This window comes from Vespa crabro, chromosome 8, assembly GCF_910589235.1.
Source record: "Vespa crabro chromosome 8, iyVesCrab1.2, whole genome shotgun sequence".
Taxonomy (NCBI): Eukaryota; Metazoa; Arthropoda; class Insecta; order Hymenoptera; family Vespidae; genus Vespa; species Vespa crabro.
The window spans coordinates 2,118,977-2,141,123 of record NC_060962.1 but is presented as its reverse complement, the minus strand read 5'-3'; the positions used below and the strand labels follow the sequence as shown (position 1 = coordinate 2,141,123).

The 22,147-nt window shown below is 28.9% G+C and overlaps 3 protein-coding genes across 9 annotated transcripts; 2 read left to right on the top strand and 1 right to left on the bottom strand.

Annotated features, from left to right (window-relative positions):
• The first annotated feature begins 4,945 nt into the window (after positions 1-4,945).
• LOC124425983 (sodium-independent sulfate anion transporter-like) lies at positions 4,946-9,210 on the top strand. Of its 2 annotated transcripts, XM_046967157.1 has the most exons (10): positions 4,946-5,291; positions 5,806-5,972; positions 6,081-6,235; positions 6,545-6,842; positions 7,106-7,418; positions 7,522-7,683; positions 7,756-7,896; positions 8,018-8,163; positions 8,430-8,624; positions 8,711-9,210. In XM_046967157.1, the coding sequence occupies exons 2-10, from the start codon at positions 5,838-5,840 to the stop codon at positions 8,972-8,974; spliced, it is 1,809 nt and encodes a 602-aa protein (XP_046823113.1). In that variant the 5' UTR covers positions 4,946-5,291; positions 5,806-5,837; the 3' UTR covers positions 8,975-9,210. The 2 variants fall into 2 exon arrangements, with proteins under 2 accessions (XP_046823113.1, XP_046823112.1); XM_046967156.1 differs by lacking the exon at positions 4,946-5,291 and having other exon boundaries at positions 5,665-5,972.
• On the bottom strand, positions 9,113-14,732 carry LOC124425981 (uncharacterized protein MAL13P1.304-like). 4 transcript variants are annotated; one of them, XM_046967151.1, is made up of 6 exons: positions 14,572-14,665; positions 12,855-13,012; positions 12,261-12,671; positions 12,022-12,185; positions 10,035-11,921; positions 9,113-9,910 (listed from the first exon to the last, which is right to left on the bottom strand). In XM_046967151.1, the coding sequence occupies exons 2-6, from the start codon at positions 12,965-12,967 to the stop codon at positions 9,612-9,614; spliced, it is 2,874 nt and encodes a 957-aa protein (XP_046823107.1). In that variant the 5' UTR covers positions 12,968-13,012; positions 14,572-14,665; the 3' UTR covers positions 9,113-9,611. The 4 variants fall into 4 exon arrangements, with proteins under 4 accessions (XP_046823107.1, XP_046823106.1, XP_046823108.1 ...); XM_046967150.1 differs by lacking the exon at positions 14,572-14,665 and adding an exon at positions 13,454-13,820; XM_046967152.1 differs by lacking the exon at positions 14,572-14,665 and adding an exon at positions 13,454-13,820 and having other exon boundaries at positions 12,855-12,972.
• LOC124425982 (sodium-independent sulfate anion transporter-like) lies at positions 14,645-22,004 on the top strand. 3 transcript variants are annotated; one of them, XM_046967153.1, is made up of 9 exons: positions 14,645-14,779; positions 17,905-18,128; positions 19,817-20,012; positions 20,102-20,322; positions 20,391-20,955; positions 21,028-21,254; positions 21,336-21,509; positions 21,582-21,744; positions 21,815-22,004. In XM_046967153.1, the coding sequence occupies exons 2-9, from the start codon at positions 17,910-17,912 to the stop codon at positions 21,967-21,969; spliced, it is 1,920 nt and encodes a 639-aa protein (XP_046823109.1). In that variant the 5' UTR covers positions 14,645-14,779; positions 17,905-17,909; the 3' UTR covers positions 21,970-22,004. The 3 variants fall into 3 exon arrangements, with proteins under 3 accessions (XP_046823109.1, XP_046823110.1, XP_046823111.1); XM_046967154.1 differs by lacking the exon at positions 14,645-14,779 and adding an exon at positions 15,737-16,243; XM_046967155.1 differs by lacking the exon at positions 14,645-14,779 and adding an exon at positions 19,236-19,314 and having other exon boundaries at positions 17,995-18,128.
• Positions 22,005-22,147: the final 143 nt, after the last annotated feature.

Sequence of the window (22,147 nt, the reverse complement as noted above, 5' to 3'; positions counted from 1 at the left end):
AAAAAATACAGAAACCATCTAATTTGGTCATCTTGAATTATATAAAAATTAGAAATTATGTAAACATCATGGGGAAATTTGACAAGAAATTTTCTTTCATGAGAAGTATATATTGCGTTGTCTTTTCTATAATATTAAATTATCAACGATTAATGAATTTTCAATTGATCAACATAAAATTTAGAGATCATAGATTAATATCATAAATCGTAGATTACAGAGATTAATAAAGAAAATAACATAACAAAAAATACAGAAAGATAAAAAAGAAGAATATAACGCGTATCGTTCTTTGCTCGTAGCAAAAGTTATTAAATTCACAACAAACTGTGGGTACTGTGTAATTTGGAACACGTCGTTTGAAGATAAGGTGTGTCTAAGTCAAGCCAATCGACTGGATGAATATAAATTTTGGTATAAGAAACCTTGGCCTAGAGGAGCCATTCTCCGGAAAAAATTCTTTCCTCTATCTCCCTCTTTTATTCTCGATACCATCATCGATCTTCGATCTTGAACTTGATCTTACTCGATCTCCCCTCTCTTATCTAACTATCTTTCTCCCTCCCTCTCTCTCTTTCTCTCCCGCTCTCTCTCTCTCTCTCTCTGTCTTTTACATTACCAACTTCGTATACGAGTTCGTGCGAAGTCAATAAATATAGTGGCTTACGTAGGCAGATGGAATTTATTAAAGACGGTCATTATCCCTTCTGTTAGTTGCTTCAGGCGCTGTTTCGTATATTCGAAAAAAGATCATTGACTTTTATTAAGCGAAAAATAATTTCGAACTTGCCGTTAAATCTACGACCCTTTCCTTCTTCCATTTCTACATTCTCTCATACGTTTCATTTTCTCATTCACAATTCAGCCATTCGATCCCTTCGATTCTCTTCGAGTAAGAGAGAGAGAAAGAGAGAGAGAGACCGCATTAAAAGCCCGATCCATACTCAATTAGTACTGTTATTTACGAGCATTCTTTTATTATTTCTCTACGATAAGTAGACAGGCTTTTATATCAGATATTATTACTGGATCGAAATTAAGTGAAAGGTTATTATGAATTGGTGCAACTCGAAAAAAAGTTCTTTTTCTTTCATTTGCGAATTTTACTATCGAAAAAAATAGATATATAAATATAGTTTTATCTCTTTCATTTTTATTAGTTAATAATTTTTCATCGATGCAAAATATAATTTATTTTATATTATATTATAGTATACTAATATACTATATTAATATACTATAATATATTATATTAATTATGATGTAAGGATTAACAAAACCATTTAATATTATGGTTTAGCACAAGTACGTTCAAAGACGTTTTACTTATATAGTGGAGGAAAGAAATGAAACTTCGTTAAATATTCTATTATCGTTGTCATAGCATGTTCGATAGAACAGACTAGAAGCAACCTTGACAGCAAATATTATCCTTGTATCCTTTTAACTCGTCAGACATATTAGAATTTATAAAAATAAATTAATGTTTCTCTTGAAAGAATTAATAATGAGTGACACATTTCATTGAATGAATAATATTATCTTATTTAAAATAAATATAAAAAATAATCGTAGATTGAAAACGATCTATGAAGCAATATAGACCATCTATGAAGCAATAGATCAACCTTGAGGATACAATTTTACGATTCTATTTTTCTTAACGATGCTAATTAACTTAAAAATTGTAAGATCTAATTCGATTTTTCGTACTTCATTAATTATGGTTATTAACGTGAAATGTATTCGTGTTATTTTCTTTTTTGAAATATTCTCGACGATTATCATCGACCGGAAACAAGCTGATCTAATGCGCTTTAAAAAGTTTATATGAAGAGAAACATTTTAACAACAATGACATTGTTAATACAGTATGATTTGTTCTAAGGATATACCTAGTATGTCTAGGTTTGAACTTTTTCTTTCACGCTTTTTCATCATTTACCATAATCGCTACCATTTTCTCTTATCTTTTTTTTCTGTATCTACGTACTTCTGTAAGTTTTTTTTTAAATATTTGTATAAGCCTTCAAAATGAAAATTTGATGAAAATCTTAATTTCTTTTCTTTAGAGAAAAATAATAATAATATAAAAATAAATAAACAATTGAATTCAAAAACATTAACTTTTGAAAGAGCAAATTTCTATGATTATATTTTTAACTCTTTTATGGTTTCAAGAAATGTTACTATTTAAATAAAGATGTTCGTTCCCGTTTAAAATTAATTTTACTAAATTATATCATTCAATTCATTTTTGATACAAAAATTATGATCCATAGGAATCACTGCTGCTACCTATCCATAAAACAAATAACATTTCTTTATCTTGTTCCAACGAACGGTAAAACAAAATGATTGACCAAATGAACAGTAAATCGTGCTGCCATCTTTTGGGAAGTAGTTTCATCTTTTATATTTATCAAGAAACTTTATTCTTCTTTTATATCGATATTACAGAGTTCGTTTTTATCTCAATTTCTTTATCGCATACGAGTACATGTGCATGTAAAATGCATATATTCTATTTTTGTAAAAGTTAATTAACAAAACTGAAAAAAGCTTATTTTGTATTTTTTATCGTTGCTAAAATAAAAAATGTTTGTATAAGACATTATTTTCTTCATATTTAGAAGAACTTAGATTACTTTGTTTAGTCTTCTAAGAAAGTTATTTAATTATAAAAAGTATTGGAATATTTCTATAACTATAAATTTAAAACACATAAGAAGTGAGATATGCGACAGATAAAAAAATAAAAATATGTAATCAAGGATCTAAAAATTTAGCGATAAATATATCTTTGAAACAACTAGCATTTAACTATTGAAATTACCCCGTTCGTTAAGCGATACGTGAAGGAAACGTAAAACATATAAATGCAAATTTTACGATCTTGTGGTTAGCGCAAGTAGAAATTACTAACGAAATATTTTCTTGTTTGATTTTTCTAAAGACAGGGCAACATTTTCTAAAATCTATAATGTGCTTTAAACATTTGTTTGTTCAATAAAAAGATGACGATTTTACTTTATAAGCAACGCAATAAAATATAATTTTCACCTAACGTAGACTATAAACAATTCGTTTTATTGATATACTTTTCTAACGTTTACATATTACACAACTACTTGAAGTTTATTCTTAGAAAAATGATAGTGTCATTATTTTTATCTTGACATATCTTGTACTGTTGCAAGACATTATTAAAAATAAAGGTTTTATTTGGTCAATATGTCCGCATCATTCTGAAAATTATGTAACAATTTCCATATGTTTCTTGGAATCACACGAATAATTATCTACGAATGTGAAATAAGTTTACATAACTATATACACACACCTACAAGTATATCTATAACCTTGGCTGATTTCAATTTATGTGGATAGCCTTTCCAATACAATTTCTTTTTTATCAATGTTACGTATTTATTTTCTTTTTATTCTCTCCTTGTATTTCCTTGTAAATATTATTTATAAAAATCAATAAAATTAAAAAAAATTTCATCAAAATTTCGTTTTGTTTTAATAAATGGAAAAATAAAAAGAACGAAGGTTATACAAATTGATATTTATAAGTGGACGATCTAAAAAGATACGTGTAATGTTTATTCGCGTTCAAGAACATCCAATACATACATATATACGTCGTCCTTGCGATTGCTATGCCACACATAGTAAAGAAGAATGCACAAAGAATTTAAATGAACTTGAATTAACTCAATACGGAACATCGACCCAATCGTAAAATCACTACTACAGTTTATTTTATGAGGAAGTAATTCAGTAAAATTCGATTCAAAGAATTATTATTTGGCGATATTTTTAACATCATAAATCCAAATGTGAATAAAAGAGAAACATAACTATAAAAATATTTATAGAGATAGAGATTCGATACACGAATATTTTTAATAAAATTATCTTTGTAGTAAAATAATTTTTCCCTCGTTAGATTTAAAAAAAGAATTTTTTAACGAAACATCTCGTGACAACCAGGTCAATGGACCACTATCCTATTATCATTTCGAGAATTATTAAACTAACAAATATATATATATATATATATATATATATATATATATATATATATATATACAATATATACCTGGTCAGAAACACTTAATATTGTTACATTATTACGTGATAGCATTTTACTTTCCTTTTGATTAGTTATTTTTTACATAAATATAAAAAGTGAGATAAATTATTTATAGATACTTTATTTATACATGAACGATATCCGGAATTTAAAAATAAAGATGCAAATTAAAGTATAGAAATCACGTTAAAAATTAATACGCGTATTTGTTGTTTGCTTGTTTTATTAACGTCTTGCGAATTGTGAGAGAAATACCATTTCTTAACATGTTGTCCGTCCTTAATATACATATATGTTATATATATATATATATATATATATATATATATATATATATATATATATATAACATATATATATATTATATATATATTATATGTTATATATATATATATTAACATATATATATATATATGTTATATATATGATATATATATATTATATATAACATATATGTATATATCATTGAAAAACAAAAATCCGAATAAAGAAATAATAAACTTGTTATAGTTAAACAAAAACAAACATAATAAATACTTCTTTATAAATACTCTCAATATATAAATTAAACCATTTCAATTACTCATATGAAAAGAAAAGGAAATATAGTGAACAAGTGAGGACCGGAAATACCCAGAAGCACGGAGGCGTGAAAAGGGAGCAATTTGACGAAATCAACGATGATCCTCGTTTCCGTCAAACACGACAACGATGATGACTCTTAGCAAGTACGTATTAGATATAGCTGAACGAATAACGATGATGATGACGATAATGACAATGACGGCGACAACGAAAACGACGACGCATGCGTTGACGTTTAAATACTCGTCGCGTCCAGATGAAGCACGCGGAAGAGAGGTACGCGTCAATCGAGAAAAGCTATAGATTCGATCGGTCTGCCGAACAGGTAGATCGTACAAAGCACAGATCTTCGCAAAAGATTTCAAGTTTCGCGACGTCCTAGAATATCCGTTTTTCTTCGATTTTGTTCTTTTTTTTTAAGATTACCTTATTCTTGTTTTGTGACTTTAAGAAATAAGCAAAACGGATCTAGGAGAGAAATTGTCGGTATAGTTATAGTTTTGTAAAAATAGACGAATTTTATGGAGTATTCACAACTATGTAAGAAATTGATGGAAAAGGAACAGTGATTAATCCACTAAACCGTCTACATTTTATCATTCTGGCAAGTATATAATATATATAGATATATATTTTTTTCGATTGATAAAATTCTTCATAATTTCTTATTAATCATAATTTATTACATGTGTTATCAATTAAAATCAAACTTAATTCATAACTCAGCAAATTAAAATAATATCGATAACGTTCGTTTTGCTCTAATTAACCATTTACCACCTGATCTAAGCACGGTTAAACGTAGTTACCACGTGTGTCGATCTTAAGACGCGCAAATTGTTCCATACAAATTGGCTAATTAAAATTGTTTCCTTTGTCGGACAATTAAAACCTCCGCTTTAGTCGTTGGTACAGTAATCCTAACGTTGGTGATTATTTTCCGAGGCACGATTAAAAATCCTTTTCATTGCGTAGTTGGCGAAGATCATTAATAGTTGGTGATGCTTCTTTATCGTCAATTCTATCACGGTTCAACAACGAGCTGCGGCTGACACTAAACGTCATCGTAACGTTAGGAAAGAAGAAAAGAAAAATAATCATCTTATTCATTTATAAAGGACAACGTAACGAATGTAATCGACTAACAAACATGACTGGGATCAGCTTTGAAAAAGTAATTAAGGGAAGAATTCCTCTCTTAAAATGGTTACCTCTCTACAGAGGCAAAGATGCGCTCAGTGACCTCGTTGCTGGTCTCACGGTCGGACTGACCTTGATACCTCAGGTACTTTCAACATCATGTGATTACGTTTTTAAGTTACGTGAACGACATATGCATGGTCAAATGATTTAACATGTTTTTTGTTTTTTGGATTTAATTATTATTAATTAGGCGATAGCCTATGCAGGATTGGCCGGTCTAAGTCCACAGTATGGCCTATACAGTGCGTTAATAGGAAGCTTCGTTTATATCATTTTTGGTACTTGTAAAGAGGTGAACATCGGTCCCACCGCTCTAATATCCTTGCTGACGTTCACTTATGCAAGGTAAGAATGTAAAAAACTTCTGTTTCAAAAACCTTCTCATTCGACGCACCATTATTTCTGTAGTATACTATTCAAGAACAAAACGCACATGCTAATACCACATTAGACAAAGATATCCGTAATATAAAGGATAAATAAATACAAGCATATGAGAATTGTTTGCTTAAATTAAGTATGCCAAAAAATGTATTTACTTTCTTACCTTTCAACTTTATAAATGATTCGATTTTCATTGATCTTAATAAAATATTTCACGATAATTAACATACATTACTATATCGAAAAGTATAAGAGCTATTATTTTTTTAGGGGAATTCCACAGTATGCAATCCTTCTCTGTTTCCTATCAGGTTGCATAACCATTATCTTTGGTATTCTGCGGTTAGGATTCTTAGTAGAATTCGTATCTATGCCCGTTGTCGCTGGGTTTACGTCTGCAACAAGTCTGATAATCGCTTGCAGTCAAATTAAAGGTCTGCTGGGCTTGAAAATACACGCCGAAAGTTTCTTAGATATATGGAAGGAATTGTATAATAATATTAACCAAACGAGACTGCCAGATCTTATTCTCTCCTGCTGTTGCATTTTCGTTCTGCTGCTTTTAAAGGTTCGTGTATATAATCGACAAGTGTACATTCGTAGATTGTACTTACATATGTTCTAACACAAACGTATATGTATACAATCGATGTCATTGTGTGATTTAAAAAAAGGTTCTATTGTGTGGTATTTACATACGAAAAGAACCTGAATCAATGAATCCGACAAATGGTTGTTGACGCCATCGTTCACGATGAGATGCAATTTTAAAGTTACTTTTATATTGTATCTATTATTTCTAAAATTCTTACTCCTAACTTTTTATTGCAGATTCTGAAGGATATCAAGTTTCGAAATCAATTCCTGAAAACGTTCTTTTGGTTCCTAGGAACAGGCAGAAATGCCCTTGTTGTTCTCCTCTGTGCCGTGGCTTCATATATCTTTGAAATTCGGGATGGAGCTCCTTTCCTTCTTACAGGACACATCGATGCTGGCTTACCGCGAGTGGAACCTCCATCCTTCACGATAACCGTTGGAAATGAAACTCAGACTTTCATTGATATTTGTAAACATTTTAGTTCTGGTATTATTGTTGTGCCATTGATCTCTATTATCGGGAACGTTGCCATTGCCAAGGCTTTCTGTAAGCTTTTAATATACTATTTTTTGTTTATTTTTTCTTCTTTATGAATTTAAATGGAAACATGTTTTATACTTTGACGTGTTTATATAAATTTTCTTTTTAGCACGCGGACAAACTCTGGATGCCACGCAAGAGATGTTAACTTTAGGATTGTGTAATGTAATCGGTTCATTTTTCCAATCCATGCCAATTACTGGTTCTTTCTCAAGAAGTGCCGTAAACAATGCCTCAGGTGTAAGAACTCCATTAGGTGGACTTTATACAGGTACATCGTTGACATCTGGGTAATCTAACGAATAATATACTCTTTCTATTAATCGATCAACATCGTTTTTAGGTATTCTGGTCATACTTGCCCTAAGTTTATTGACACCGTATTTTTATTACATACCCAAAGCTACTTTAAGTTCGGTTATAATAAGTGCGGTCATATTTATGATAGAAATAAATATAATACGGCCGATTTGGAGAAGCAGTAGTAAGTATAACGATTTGATCCGTCTTAATTGTTAAGGATTAATATAGATATATTCATATTATATATATACACATACATATAGAACATATTAAATTCATTTATTAAGTTCTTGTTTTTTAAGAAAGAGATCTTATTCCGGCATTTATCACATTTCTCGCATGCTTATTCGCCGGTGTTGAACTGGGAATTTTAATAGGCATCGCGATCGATCTACTTATATTAATTTATTTCAATGCACGGCCAACCATGTACATTGAATATAGAAATGTAAGTGAACAAGAATGATTACAAATAATATATAAACCTATAAAATGTGGGAGACTTAAGTATTCATATAGTACAGTACGTATTTTCATATTCCTACTTTATGAATACTTCCGTCTCTTATTGTATATATTATATTATATATATATATATATATATATATATATATATATATATATATATTAAAATATAAAATGAATAAATAAATATATATATATATATATATATATATATATATATGCATTATTTTTCTATTATTTTTTTTATAGAATCCTATAGCGAATTACGTTCTCGTTCGTCCTAGCGCTGGACTTTTATTTCCCGCTGTTGATTATCTAAGGATCTACTTGACTGAAACGTTGGATGATGATAAATATAAGAAATCATTAAAATATTCAAGAAACATAAAATATGTCGTGCTGGATTGCGGATATATCGACAAAATTGATTTTACTGCAGCACAGGTACATTAAAAGAATATACTTTTTATTTTAATTTTTTTTTATTTTTATTTTTTTTCTCCCATAAATTCAATCTATTTTTTTTTAAGGGTATTAGTACTCTGGTCAAAGATTTCAAAGATAACGGTCGCTTTTTGATATTGTTACGACCAGTTGCAGAAATTTTTCAAAGTATAAAATCTCTTACCAATGAATCGATCGTTACTGCTAAAACAGATGTAGAGTTATTAACCATATTAAAAGAATTCAATGGAATTAAGCGCATAGATTCAGAAAGCTATGCCATACCTGATGATTTTAAAAGAAAGACTGTCGTCGATGTAAGGGACGAACTTGCAAGTACAAATCTATGATTTATTTTATATCAATTCATCGATAATAAACTATATAAAACCGCTAAGTATTATTCCCTGCATAATCTTCAACAGGCTTGTTTCATAAACATAATAATGAATACTATTACAGAATATAGGTATAATACAATATCTTACAATCAATGATTTTATTTTTTCATTACAAAATGTGTATGGTGTATAAACTATATCATAATTAATAACAATGTCTCATATAAACCAAAAGAAAAACTTAATGATTAGAAATACTCATGTGTATATTATTTTATAACAAAATTTTTATACGTTAAATGTAATGGAACTTTTTTGTTAGTTTTAATCTATTTAATTAAGTTGATAATTGTAAGCACAACGAAAAATGAAAACATTTTTAAGGTACAGTACTTTATAACATAAAGTGATGTTTTTACTATAAATATATAGGAACTTGCAGGAAATACTGTTACAAAAGAAATCTTTGTTTATATTTTAATACAAATTTTGAAAAAATTTATTCACATATATATAAAACGATTTTCTTATTATTAATCATAAAAGACATATCTTACTGCAAAATCGTGATTCTAAAGTGTTCTACAGAATGGAATATTGATAATAAAAAAACTATGTTATACCAAATATCAGAAAATAAATAATTTTATTCTTGTGCTTTATAGTTTGGATGGCTCTGTTGTTTAATTGCCTTTTTTCTGTAATCAGTTTTTGCATTAGATACATACTCTTTAGAAATATAAGAGCGTCCATTGTATTTCTTATATTGGAAATCATAATTTGAAGCTGATTCTTTTCTGCTACTATACTTTGTTTGAGACCTTACAGGATTAATATTTATAGGCAAACCACTTCCATAATTCATACATGCTCTTGGTGATATTATTGGAAGATTAGTCTCTTTATCATTTAAAAATTCACTATTCCGTTTTTCTTGTTTAGAATCTGAATAATATTAAAAAATTAAAGGTTTGTAAAAATAATAAAGATTTCATCATTAATACTACATATATTTCTAAGACTAGATATGTGCTTTTTTTAAAAATTTGTGGATATTTTCTTTACTTACCTATCTTTTCTTGCATATTTACTAAAACTCCCTGTGTCTGTAAATTAATATCAAGTGTTTCTTTACTATGTGAGCTTGTATTATTATACCAAGAATTCGACATAGACCTCCCATTTCTTTGCAAGTTTTGTTCATAAGAAGTTTCTGCTTGTATAGAAGTAGGTATTGATCTTGCCATAGCAGGATTCTTATAAATCATATCATTTGACGGTGAATGATTACAACATGAATTACAATTACATAGAAGAGAATTCGGTAATAATGATACTGGATAAGCATTAGGTAAATTCCAATTTTGTGGATGTGGTAAATAATGGTCATTCCTACATACAAAGCAAGAATTCATAAAATATGAATAACTCATTCCATATCTATGCAAGTTAAATTGCTCCTCCTGAGCTGTCGTAGGATGTATACAAAAACCTGGCTGTGGTCTAATCATATTTGGATTACTACAAGGTACCACATTTGGCATATGATATTGCAACATGTTTATATTTTTTGTATTTGTATGTGAAACGTTTAGATTTGTCATAGAACTTGCGTTTATTAAATTGTTCTGCATAATTGGTATATTTTCATATTGATTTAAATGCATTGCATTTGCATCAGAATCGGATACATTGGAATTATATTTGGGTAGGGTAGTATTTACAGGACAATCTGTAATAAATTGATTAGGGATGGAATGAATAAAGTTCTGGTGTGAAGGTATCTGCTGTTGATAGATGTTCTCTTGAGAGTGCTCATAAGCATACCAAGTATTAGTAGAAGATATATTATCAAATTGTCTATTACTATCACAGAAGTCATTGTGAACACTTTCCTTAATATTTTGGGTATTTGTTTGTAAATTTGACAAACCTTGTAAGGATGGATTAGTATATATCTGTTTCTGTTCTATACATTCATTAATGGAGTGTTTATTTGGCAAATTTTGTGTAATGCTTTCATTAATCTCTTCTACTTCTTTAGATAATGTATTTGTTTCTTTATTTACTAAATTAGTCACTAATTTATCATCAATACATTCATCAATACATTGTTCTTTAAGGGATGGTATTTCTGTTACTTGCTCATCTTTTAATATTGCATTCTGTTTTATATTTTCATATTTATTATCTGTATAAGAAGTTATTAGTTTTTTACTATGAACAGAATCCATTTCTTGTACATTAGATAATTGTGCAGTTGTTTGCGATTGTACTGAAACAGGTGAATTTGAATCATTTTTTTTCTCCTTAACTGTACATAGTGTAGTTTTTGATGAATTATTATATACTTTTGATATAGACTTATTTTCTGTTTTCCTGTATGAATAGCATACACGATTAATTTTAGTTTGTTTGTTGATACTATTTGAAGAAGTAGTTTTATTCTCTTCACTTTCTTTAATATTTTTACTAGTACATCTTGATATAGATTCTGAAGAATATTTCATATTAGATTCTTTCTTTGACTGTAAATTACATTTACTTTTTAATACTTTTGAAGTATTTAATATAAATGGATTTGGTTGATGATCTCTTTTATCTTGGGATTTTTTACTTATTACTATCGGCTCATTTTTAAGTGAATTTCTTATATCATTTTTTAATTTATTATCAATGTTTTGTTTTGAAATTTCATTTTTAGATTTATTAGGAACATTTGTAAAAGCACTTTTACTTGGTACTATCTTCTGTATTTCTTTTTCCTTAAAAGGTTGTTCAATCTGATGTTCATGCATTTTCTGAGATTTACTAGCAACATTAAAAGTCTTCGATAAATTAGGGGCACGAGTATCCTTTTTAGTAATGTATGTTTTATCTAGATTTTTTGAATTAATTGAAAAATGTTTTTTTTTATTTAAACTAATATTATTACTTTTTTCTTCTTGATCGTCATCTAATAAAATATATGTAAAGTAAGCTATTTTTATTACATTTATTTTTACTATTGAAATCATAATAAAAATTGTTATATAAAAATAAATTATTTTGGTTACCTTTCATTAATAATGTTGTCGTCTCTATATCAGATTTGGAATTAGATTGTTTTATAGTATTCAATTTATCATTATTATTCTTATCATGAACATTTGTTTGATTCATTTTATTTATATTGTCTTGTACTTCCAATGAAACAGGAAGACTACACTCGGGAGTGTTTCTAATTATTTGAACATATAAATTTATACAAGTCGATCAATATGTGAAATTTTTACTAATTATATGATGAACTTACTGTTTTGTATCCTCTGATGCAATACACAATGCATCGCACTTGTCCTTTCCTTGTTCCTCTAACCTAAGTTGTATTTCCAATTGTTCTGTGATTGAACTATCATCTGTAGCCATATTAATTATTTCTTCTTTTTTTAATTCTTTTAGAACTAATCCTTGTTTATTTAAATGTGAAGAATTTATTATTTCCTTTTTTAATTGCAAAGTAGATACTATATTTTTGGATACAACTGGCCTTTCAGTTATGTCACTTTCAATGTCAGAATCACATTTATTGTCATGTGTTGTTAAAACAATGTTGGTTGAGTTAGCTAGTTCTAAATTATTATTTATAGAAGTATGAACGAACTTAATCGTCTCGAGATCTTCTCTTGAACTGTTTATGCTTTTCTTAAGTGTTTTTGATTTTACACTGTAACAAAATTTTATAATTTTTTACATGCATTTCCTTGTTAATTATAAATTTTTTAAAACATTTTATATCATATGTAAAACAAAACCCAACAATCATACAAAACTCAAATTTCACAAAATGATTAAAAAGAACAAATTATAATGCATCAAAATACTTGAAAAATAAAAAAATTGAACATACTGGCCTGGTAAAAGTGCATTATTTTTTAGCCACTGCATATTATGTAACTTGCTAATTACAGCTACTTGCTGTGTTTTAGATGTATTTTGTAAAGTTCTATTTTGAGATTCCATTTTATCTGTTGTATGGACGATTGATAATAATATTGGTTATTATTCCTAACAAATACAACCAATGAGAGAATCAGTTTAAGTTAGTTTTACATAAAATTAACATCTACAGAGTTATTTATAATATAAGAATAATACATAATAACAGAAGATAAAGAAATATAAACAAAATGTAAAATGAAAACACTTTAGGTCAAACAAAATATACACATGACAATATCTTCGACATAAAAGGTGAAAATTCGTATTGTTATCAACGGATATTCAGTTTGTATCGCAAGATATTATTATATATACTCATTAATACATAAATTAATAATACGAAAATGATACAAATAATATTCACCATAACAATTAATAATAATAAATATAAATTAAAATGGTAAGTGCGTCATACGTCAAGATAAAAAATAAACGTAATATGACAATACTTCACTCATGTTCTTGGATTATACGAATGAATTTAACAATGATATATTTTGTACTTACCATTTAATACTGAACCGTCGGACACGCTTAATATTTAAGCTTTAGAAGTTTTCAATAAATAAATTCTTTATTCTTACGCTTTGAAATTCTAAAGATCGGACGCTGTACAACGTAGAGACGCCATTACTTTTATTACTCTCTGCTTACTTCGCTGATACCGATTAATGCGTAAATTCAAACGTACTCATATATCGAAGAATTTATATAGTACAAAAGAAACGTTATTTCTTTTAACGTATATAACAAGTCAAAATTTTAATTCTTTATACTAAGTTAACGTTTAACGACTCGAACACGACAACTGATCTTCGCCTACTGTTTGAAATATGAACAATCGAGAAATTTCAAACTACGATTCATTTATTGGTCGCAGCTGTTCACAGATCTGTCCAATCATATTAAAGATTAATTTCATTGAATAAATGAATTATAGATCCAAGACGCAAATTGAAAATATCAACCTCGAAAATGCGAATAAAAATATTAATATAAGATTTAATTAATTTATATCAAATTACTAATTAATTATAAATAAAAAATTGAATATTAAATGTATTCTAGTAATTTGAAATAGTGAGAGAAATTTTAAAAGATTATCATCTATCGATAAATTTCGATTATAGAGGCATCTATGTGAATTTAAAGTATACTTAGAAAAATATATAGTGCAATATGCTAAGAAGTGATGTTCAGTTTATAACCTGTAATAATGAAGTACTGGATTTTGACATTTATTCTGTGTTAATTTATTTTTGATGTGATATTTATGAATATAGATTTTCGAATTGAAGAAAGGTATTGACCTTTCAAAAGATTGGTTTTTATTCGATTTGAAATAATTATAGCGTTTATAGGTTATAATATATTAAGTGTGTTTAATCGTGTAACCTAACATGTGACGTGCGTATTTACGTATGTCAAAGCGTGAAATATTTTAAATAAATATGTGATACATTCCATGACATTTATTTATATCGATTTTATTAATATATGAACAAATATAAATCGTTTAATGTACTATAGCAGATTTCCTACGAATAGAAAAAATTTGAATTTTTATCAAGAATCAACCACATGATCTACATTTCAAGGTGTTTGTATTCGTAGTATATACATACGTCGTTTCGATGTGGTTTACTTTTGATTGTGTAACAGAAAGGGTCAAATAGTCGTGGCCCTTCAATAAATGCGATGGATACGATCGGCTGTCAACGTGATATGTCACGCGGTATTTGTGAAGACAATCTCTTTGCTGATTGGTAGAAGGAGAAAAACACATCTGCGTTCGATTCGGTGATTCAAGTGCAAAAAGAAATCAACGTACAAGTAAGTATAACCTAGAATTATGAAATTCATGGCAACTAACTGTGTAATTAGATTTGATGGAAACATTCAAGGTCGTTGTTTTTTTAGTTAATAAATTGTGTCCTTATTGTTTGTTTTTGTGTCCGTTTTGAATGATTACGATTTTCTTTGGTTGCCGCGTATTTCTATTATCTTGTCCAATAAGAATAAGCCACTATTGTATACGTTCAAATGAATGATTATCGAAGCTAGTGGCGCGAAAACCATACCAATTTGATTTCTTTTTTATTAGAAAGAAACAAAATTATTCCGGACAGAAGATCGCTTCGAATTGTTTTAAATTTATCAATTAATAAAGTTATCGCTCTTATTTTTTAGACGTCATAAAGTATAAGCTTAATTATTTGCAGGAATATTTGTAAAATTATGACGAATTATTTGAATAAAATATTTAATACTTATTAGAATACTGTCACAGTAATCAACAATTAATAAACTGTTACTATAAGAAATTTTGTCCTTGTACAGCATAGAGAAATAAATGCAAGAGACAGTAAAAAGAGGTTTAAAGAAGTAGCAAAAACCATAATCCAATCACCTTCGAAGTGCAACGACATTACGTAGTGCTTTGCTATATTTCTAATAAACGTTCTTATATACACACTAAATACACACATTCAGTTTAACGTTTAGAAAAGTAAAGAACCAAAGAAACGTAACGTTCAACGACTGGTGACTAACACCAGCCGACTATTTATACAGATTTATTTGTCCCAATACTTTCGCACGTTACCGTACTCTCGAGAAGCATACCCTCTCACGTTCATTCATTGTGCATTAACGTATGGCTGAAAAAGCGAGGAAGGTTAATAGCCAACTTTTCTTTCGACTATACACGAGTTTCGCTTCTCTCCTTCTTCGTACTATATAAGCAATCAACAAGCAACGGATAACTTTCAGTGAGTGACACGCGGTATAGCGTTCGCGATACTAGCGTTTCTTTCCACAAGATTTTACCGTTAGTGTACAAACACAGAGAGAGAGAGAGAGAGAGAGAGAGAGAGAGAGAGAGAGAGAGAGAGAGAGAGAGAGAGAGAGAGAGAGAGAAATATTAGAAGTGTTTGAACATTTTCAAGCTATTTTAGTGATTTTAAATTCGATGAATACATCGATTACACTGTTCTTATGGATCACTTTTCTTTCGAGTTTAAAGATTCAATTTCACGCGCGAAAATATTGATTTTTCCCCGAAGAAAATCGATCGGTACATTGCGATCAGGTGACAAAGAGGTCAAAGAACGCACTTGTTTTTCTTGAATTCAAATTACGATTGGATATGTAGTGTTACGTAGGATCTCTTGAGTAAATTCACGTGAAAGGGCAGATGCACGAATAGATATTTTTTCTCTGGTATTCAGCACCACGGAAGATAACATTACCTCATCATTATCGACACATCTACTACTAGATCGCTGTCCAAAACTCGTAAGTTTATTTTTAGAGCAAGCAAAAAAAGAAACGATCAATTGATGTATCAGGATTGTCGCTTTTTTGTCTCGTTTGTTGATTTTTTTAAAGAACAAAATTGGTAATAAAAAGGACAACCTCAAAAACAAAAAAAAATAAACAAGGAAGACAATGACTTGATAATGACATAATTATTTCAAACGATAATGCAAGAATTTATGTTCACAAAATAAGTTTGCTGTGACTAATACTTGCGTGCACTAATGAAATTCTAATGGGAGACCTCCGCGAATAAAAATAACGATGAGACTCGTTAATTATGATTGATGATTATATACTCTGCTTTATAATTGATTTATCATTAAAGAAAATCATGTAAATTTCTAATTCTTAAATTCAAACAAGCATAACATTTAAAATGGAATTATATACAATGTGTGAACATCAACTACAATTCGATAAATAATAATAATAAGATTTATCGATAATAATAACTTATCGATGTAAATTTGATTAATTTTCGGCTTTAACAGAAAATTATACGAAATTAAAGCTGAAAATTTATCATTACGATCTAAACGATAAGATACTGATAGTTTATCAAACGTTCGATAATATCAGCTTATCTATTATATTTAAATTCATCTGATACCGAATACCGAAACATACTAACATGTAAATTTCAATGTAGCGCATATAATACTTGAGATAAGAGGAAAAAAAGAAAAAATATATCAATGAATTTCCGTCAACGTGCGTACATGTTTTTTAAATGTTTAACGATAAGGTAAAACCTCTCAAATCGGTTTTGCGATACGACCTTATGAACTTTGCTTTTTGATAAACCGTCGATATTTAATTCGCAAAATTTTTTATTTTATTCGTGTATCACTTTTTTTTCCTAACATATTGAAATCTATTTCGATGACTTTAGCTTTAAAAGATTATAAGCGAACAAAAAAAAAAAATAAAAACAGAGAAAGGGAAAAACGTATGAAGTAATATATTTGTATGATGAAGTTATCAAGTTTGTTTCTATATCTTTTACGTTTTTATACTATATAAAATGAGCAAATTCCTTATTAATATCTTATCCATTAAATATTTGAAAAAAGCAAGGAATTCATATAAAGAAAAAAAAAATAACAGTTTTTTTTATCGCTATAATTTTCGTTAAAACGAAACAAAAAATCTTGTAATAAAATATCTTTTTTCATTTGCATATTGAAATCGTATACTTACTTATCCTTATTAGCATGTCTTTAGATATAAATACAGGTGTACGCGTCCTCTAATCATTTTTAATATGCATATATTCCGATTTTTTATATAACGAGAAACATATGAATGTATTTCAAGGTTCTTTTCAACTGTAGAATTATATAAATAATGAGATGAATGAATCTTAATTCATGAAAATGAATGAAAATTACCAAAGAAATAGTTTCAGATATATAAAAAGTATTAATAAATTTTATGTAATTTATTATATTTTTTCTTTTACAATAGAATTCAATAAAAAGCCATTAGAGAAGGTGCTTCATAATTTTCGTCGTTGTTACTGATGGTTCCGATTATATTTTTATGTTACATTTCTTCTAATTTATTTTAATGTTTGAAGATTTTTTGGAGTGTTGTATATGAGCTATATAATATAATGAATGATTTCCTTCCCAAAGGTAATATGGAGGATAACACACCAAAAGTTCTAAAGAAGTGGAAAAGTAAATCTCGTGGAAAATTTATTGGGAAATTAGTGAAAAGACGAATACCGATTTTGGAGTGGTTGCCTAAGTACGATTCGGAAAAATTTTTCAACGATGCAATCGCTGGTGTCACTGTTGGACTCACCGTGATGCCGCAAGGATTAGCTTATGCGACTTTAGCCGGTTTGGAGCCTCAGGTATGAAAGAATGGATATCATCCTTTGTTATTTCTCGTTACGCCTTTCTAACCTACACCAATGAAATTTCTCCTTTTGATTATGTATCAACTCGAATGTTTATATATTTTCACAATGGAAAGTTGATATATATATATCCCAAAATTGGTACAGGCTGTATCTCCTAAACAGTTAAAAATAGAGAAAATGTTATAGGTCAAAGTTAAACGGTGTCAGACAGTGTATAATATGCAAAGTTTTCTTTTTTAATGGAAATCTATATTCTTGACTGCATCAGTTGATGCAGTTTTTTTATGCTTTACATGAAAGTATTCACATATTTATGCCGTAAACTTTTATGTTAAAATGTTATCATAGCTAAATTTTTCTGATTTATTAGGTTTGTCGACAAATGTTTTAGAATACTTATGTTACAACAAATATTCGAATTGTCCAAAAGTGCAACCTAAGCACTTTTCCATTGCTTCTTAACGTTACGTAACACATTCCTTTGTCCTTTTCGTAATTCTTGTAATTTCTTGCCGAATGCATTGCTGGAAGTCTTCAACATTAATAATTGAAATCTGAATCACTGATTCGTTACATTATCGCATACGAGTAATAAATACTTATTAATAAAAATCTTAATCTTACATTAATATTAGTGATTAGTATTAGTAGCCGGTTCATGTTCACAAACACGGCAATGGAACATAACGTAGGTATTCCAGAACACTTGCTGATAAACCGAAATAATACAGAAAATTTTTAGCTACGATAACTTCCTGACGTATGAATTTATGGTATATTAATACTTTTATTTAGAGCATAAAAACTGCATCTACTGATGTAGTCAAAAACATAGGTTTTCATTAAGAAAAAAAAGTACAGTTGTATTTTTCTGATGCACCAATTCACAAAAGTGCATAAAATTATTTTGCTCTTATATAGTTTGATACTATTTAATTTTTACAAATATTATTTTTTACTATCCTCAAACGTTTAAGAAATACAGCTTATTCTAGTTGCGTAGAACAATCTGTATACCTATGTATATATTTCATTACTCTGATGTAAAGATTTATGATTTAGGAACAATACCATTTCATATATAAAAAAATTTCTTAGATATCGCCAACTTCATCAGCAACTATAGATCCGATCGTTTTAAAGTACCAAACCATACTGTGGTATATGCGGTGAAAGTGTACGTATTACGTATACCTAGTACAAGAAATTCTAAGCATTTATTTATGAGATATTATGCTGATATTCTCGATAATTTATAAACGGATTAATTACATATCTTTGAAATTCATAGCATGTCCTGAAATATGTGTTATAATATGTTTCATAGTATTTATTTACGTAATAAAGGTCGAATTAATAATATACTTTCAATATGCGTAGTGATATATTTAATTAACCAAATCATTATTATTCTTTGATCGAAAGACGTATTAATTTTCTTATCTTGATTAACAACCTTCAAGTAAAACATCATTGAACATCAATTTCTGTCTTATTAAAATAAAAAAAGTATTATCAATTCGTGTTTATATAATTTTTGATTCGTGCGAAATGAATGTACATTTATAACATTCGAATATAATAATGTGAATTTTTGAAAAAATATTTTTTCTTGTTGTATCTTGTTGTTGCGGTAGAGTGTACAATTCTCTAAAAATTATTTTTTTTTTTTTTCATAGTATGGACTCTATTCTGCTTTTATCGGTGCTATGGTTTACGTCATATTTGGCTCTTGTAAAGATATTACGATTGGTCCGACAGCACTCATGGCTTTAATGACCCACGAATATGTTCAAGGAAGAAGTCCTGATTTTGCTATTCTTCTTGCATTTTTAACTGGATGTTTACAATTACTGATGGCCTGTTTGCATTTAGGTGAAAATTGTTTAAAAGATAGAAAGAGAAATAGAAAGTAATCGTTTATTTTATATTTATTTTATATAAACATCATTTCCTATTTTTAGGTGTTTTAATCGATTTTATATCCGTACCAGTGACCGTAGGATTCACATCAGCCACATCTGTTATAATAGTGGCATCCCAATTAAAAGGCCTTTTGGGATTAAAGATCACATCTCAAGGATTCTTGGATACTTTGATAAAAGTCTTTCAAAATATTCACCAGATAAGTCCTTGGGACAGTGTAATGAGTTTCACTTGTATTATCATTCTTTTATCATTTAGGGTAACTCTTATCATCTTGAATGTTTTTTTATTAATTCATCCGTTTATTAGCTTCCATTTTATTTATAGAAAATGAAGGACATCAAGTTATGTTCCGACGAAAAAAAAGCACCAACCTGTCAACGGATATTGTCTAAAACAATATGGATGCTTTCAACAGCACGAAACGCTATTATCGTCATTATTTGTTCAGTAATTGCTTACAACATGAACACGTCCGAGTCTAATAATCCTTTTATTCTAACTGGTAAAGTACGATCCGGTCTTCCATCGTTCGGTCCACCACCATTCTCAACTCAAGTTAACAATCATACCATCGGCTTTATGGAAATGTGTTCAGAATTAGGAACGTCCATAGTATTAGTCCCAATTATCGGAGTACTCGGCAATGTAGCAATTGCGAAAGCATTCGCCAATGGTGGCAAAATAGATGCCACGCAGGAACTTCTTACCTTGGGAATTTGTAATCTTCTTGGATCCTGCGCCAGTGCAATGCCCGTTACAGGTTCCTTTAGTAGATCCGCAGTGAATCATGCTAGCGGTGTAAAAACTCCGATGGGTGGTTTATACACTGGTGTACTAATTTTGCTAGCTCTTAGTCTTCTCACTCCATATTTCTACTTTATTCCAAAAGGTTGGATAATATGTTTCTATAGTCATCATTTGTGTCAATAAACTACAACCACAATACTTTTAATTTTTTTAGCATCATTAGCCGCAGTTATTATTTGTGCCGTTATATACATGATTGAGTACGAGGTCGTAAAGCTCATGTGGAAATCTAGCAAGAAAGATCTCATACCGATGTTTGTTACCTTCCTTTTTTGTCTCATTATTGGAGTGGAATATGGAATTTTATTGGGCGTTGGCACTAATTTGATATTTTTGTTATATCCATCTGCACGACCAACTGTACACGTAGATAAGTGCACCGTGAGTAAAATTATTTATAGGTTGTTACGGCGATTAATAAAAAATATTAATAATACTAATAACTAATCTTTTATTTTTTAGACCGATTCTGGAGCAGAATATCTTTTAATTACTCCAGGGAATAGCTTATATTTTCCTGCTGTAGATTTTATTAAACAATCTGTCGGTGATGCAGGAGTGAAGGAAGGTTCTAGTCAATTGCCAGTAGTCGTTGATTGTAGATATGTTCTAGGTGCAGATTTCACAGCTGCTAAGGTAAAATTTTGCAAAAGAAATAAAAACTATTGCATAAAGATTATAGTACTTAATTTTTTCCCTATATTTTAGGGTATAGCTACGTTAATCAGCGAATTTAATAATCGTAAGCAAAGCCTATACTTTTTAAATCCGCGATCTGATGTTGTGGCCGTATTAAAAGGTGCTTGCGGTGAAGAATTTCGATATGTATCTACTCAAGAAGAACTTTCGTACTTATTATCGACAAGTCAAGGTAATTTAGTTATTTACAAACTATTACTTTGCTATGAACTATTTATAATGAACACATTCTATATTTTTAGATAAATCATCCCGACAATTACTAGAAATATCTAGGGATAAAAGTAATGAGCCATTATTATTAAATAATTTAGGAGTTATTCATAGAAGTAATCGATCATCAGCTCATGAGCTAAGTGAAGTTACAACCACACTGTTACATGCTACGGCTAGTTGAAATGTAATCATTTCAAATATATGACAATTATCTTATTTTTTTATAGCACAACATTTTAAACATTTATGCACTTGTTCAACATTAACATGACAAAAAGATCTCTTAAAGTTTTTTGAAGTATTTTTATGGACTGTATTTGAGCATATGAATGAACTTATTTACTTAAACTTTTTTATAA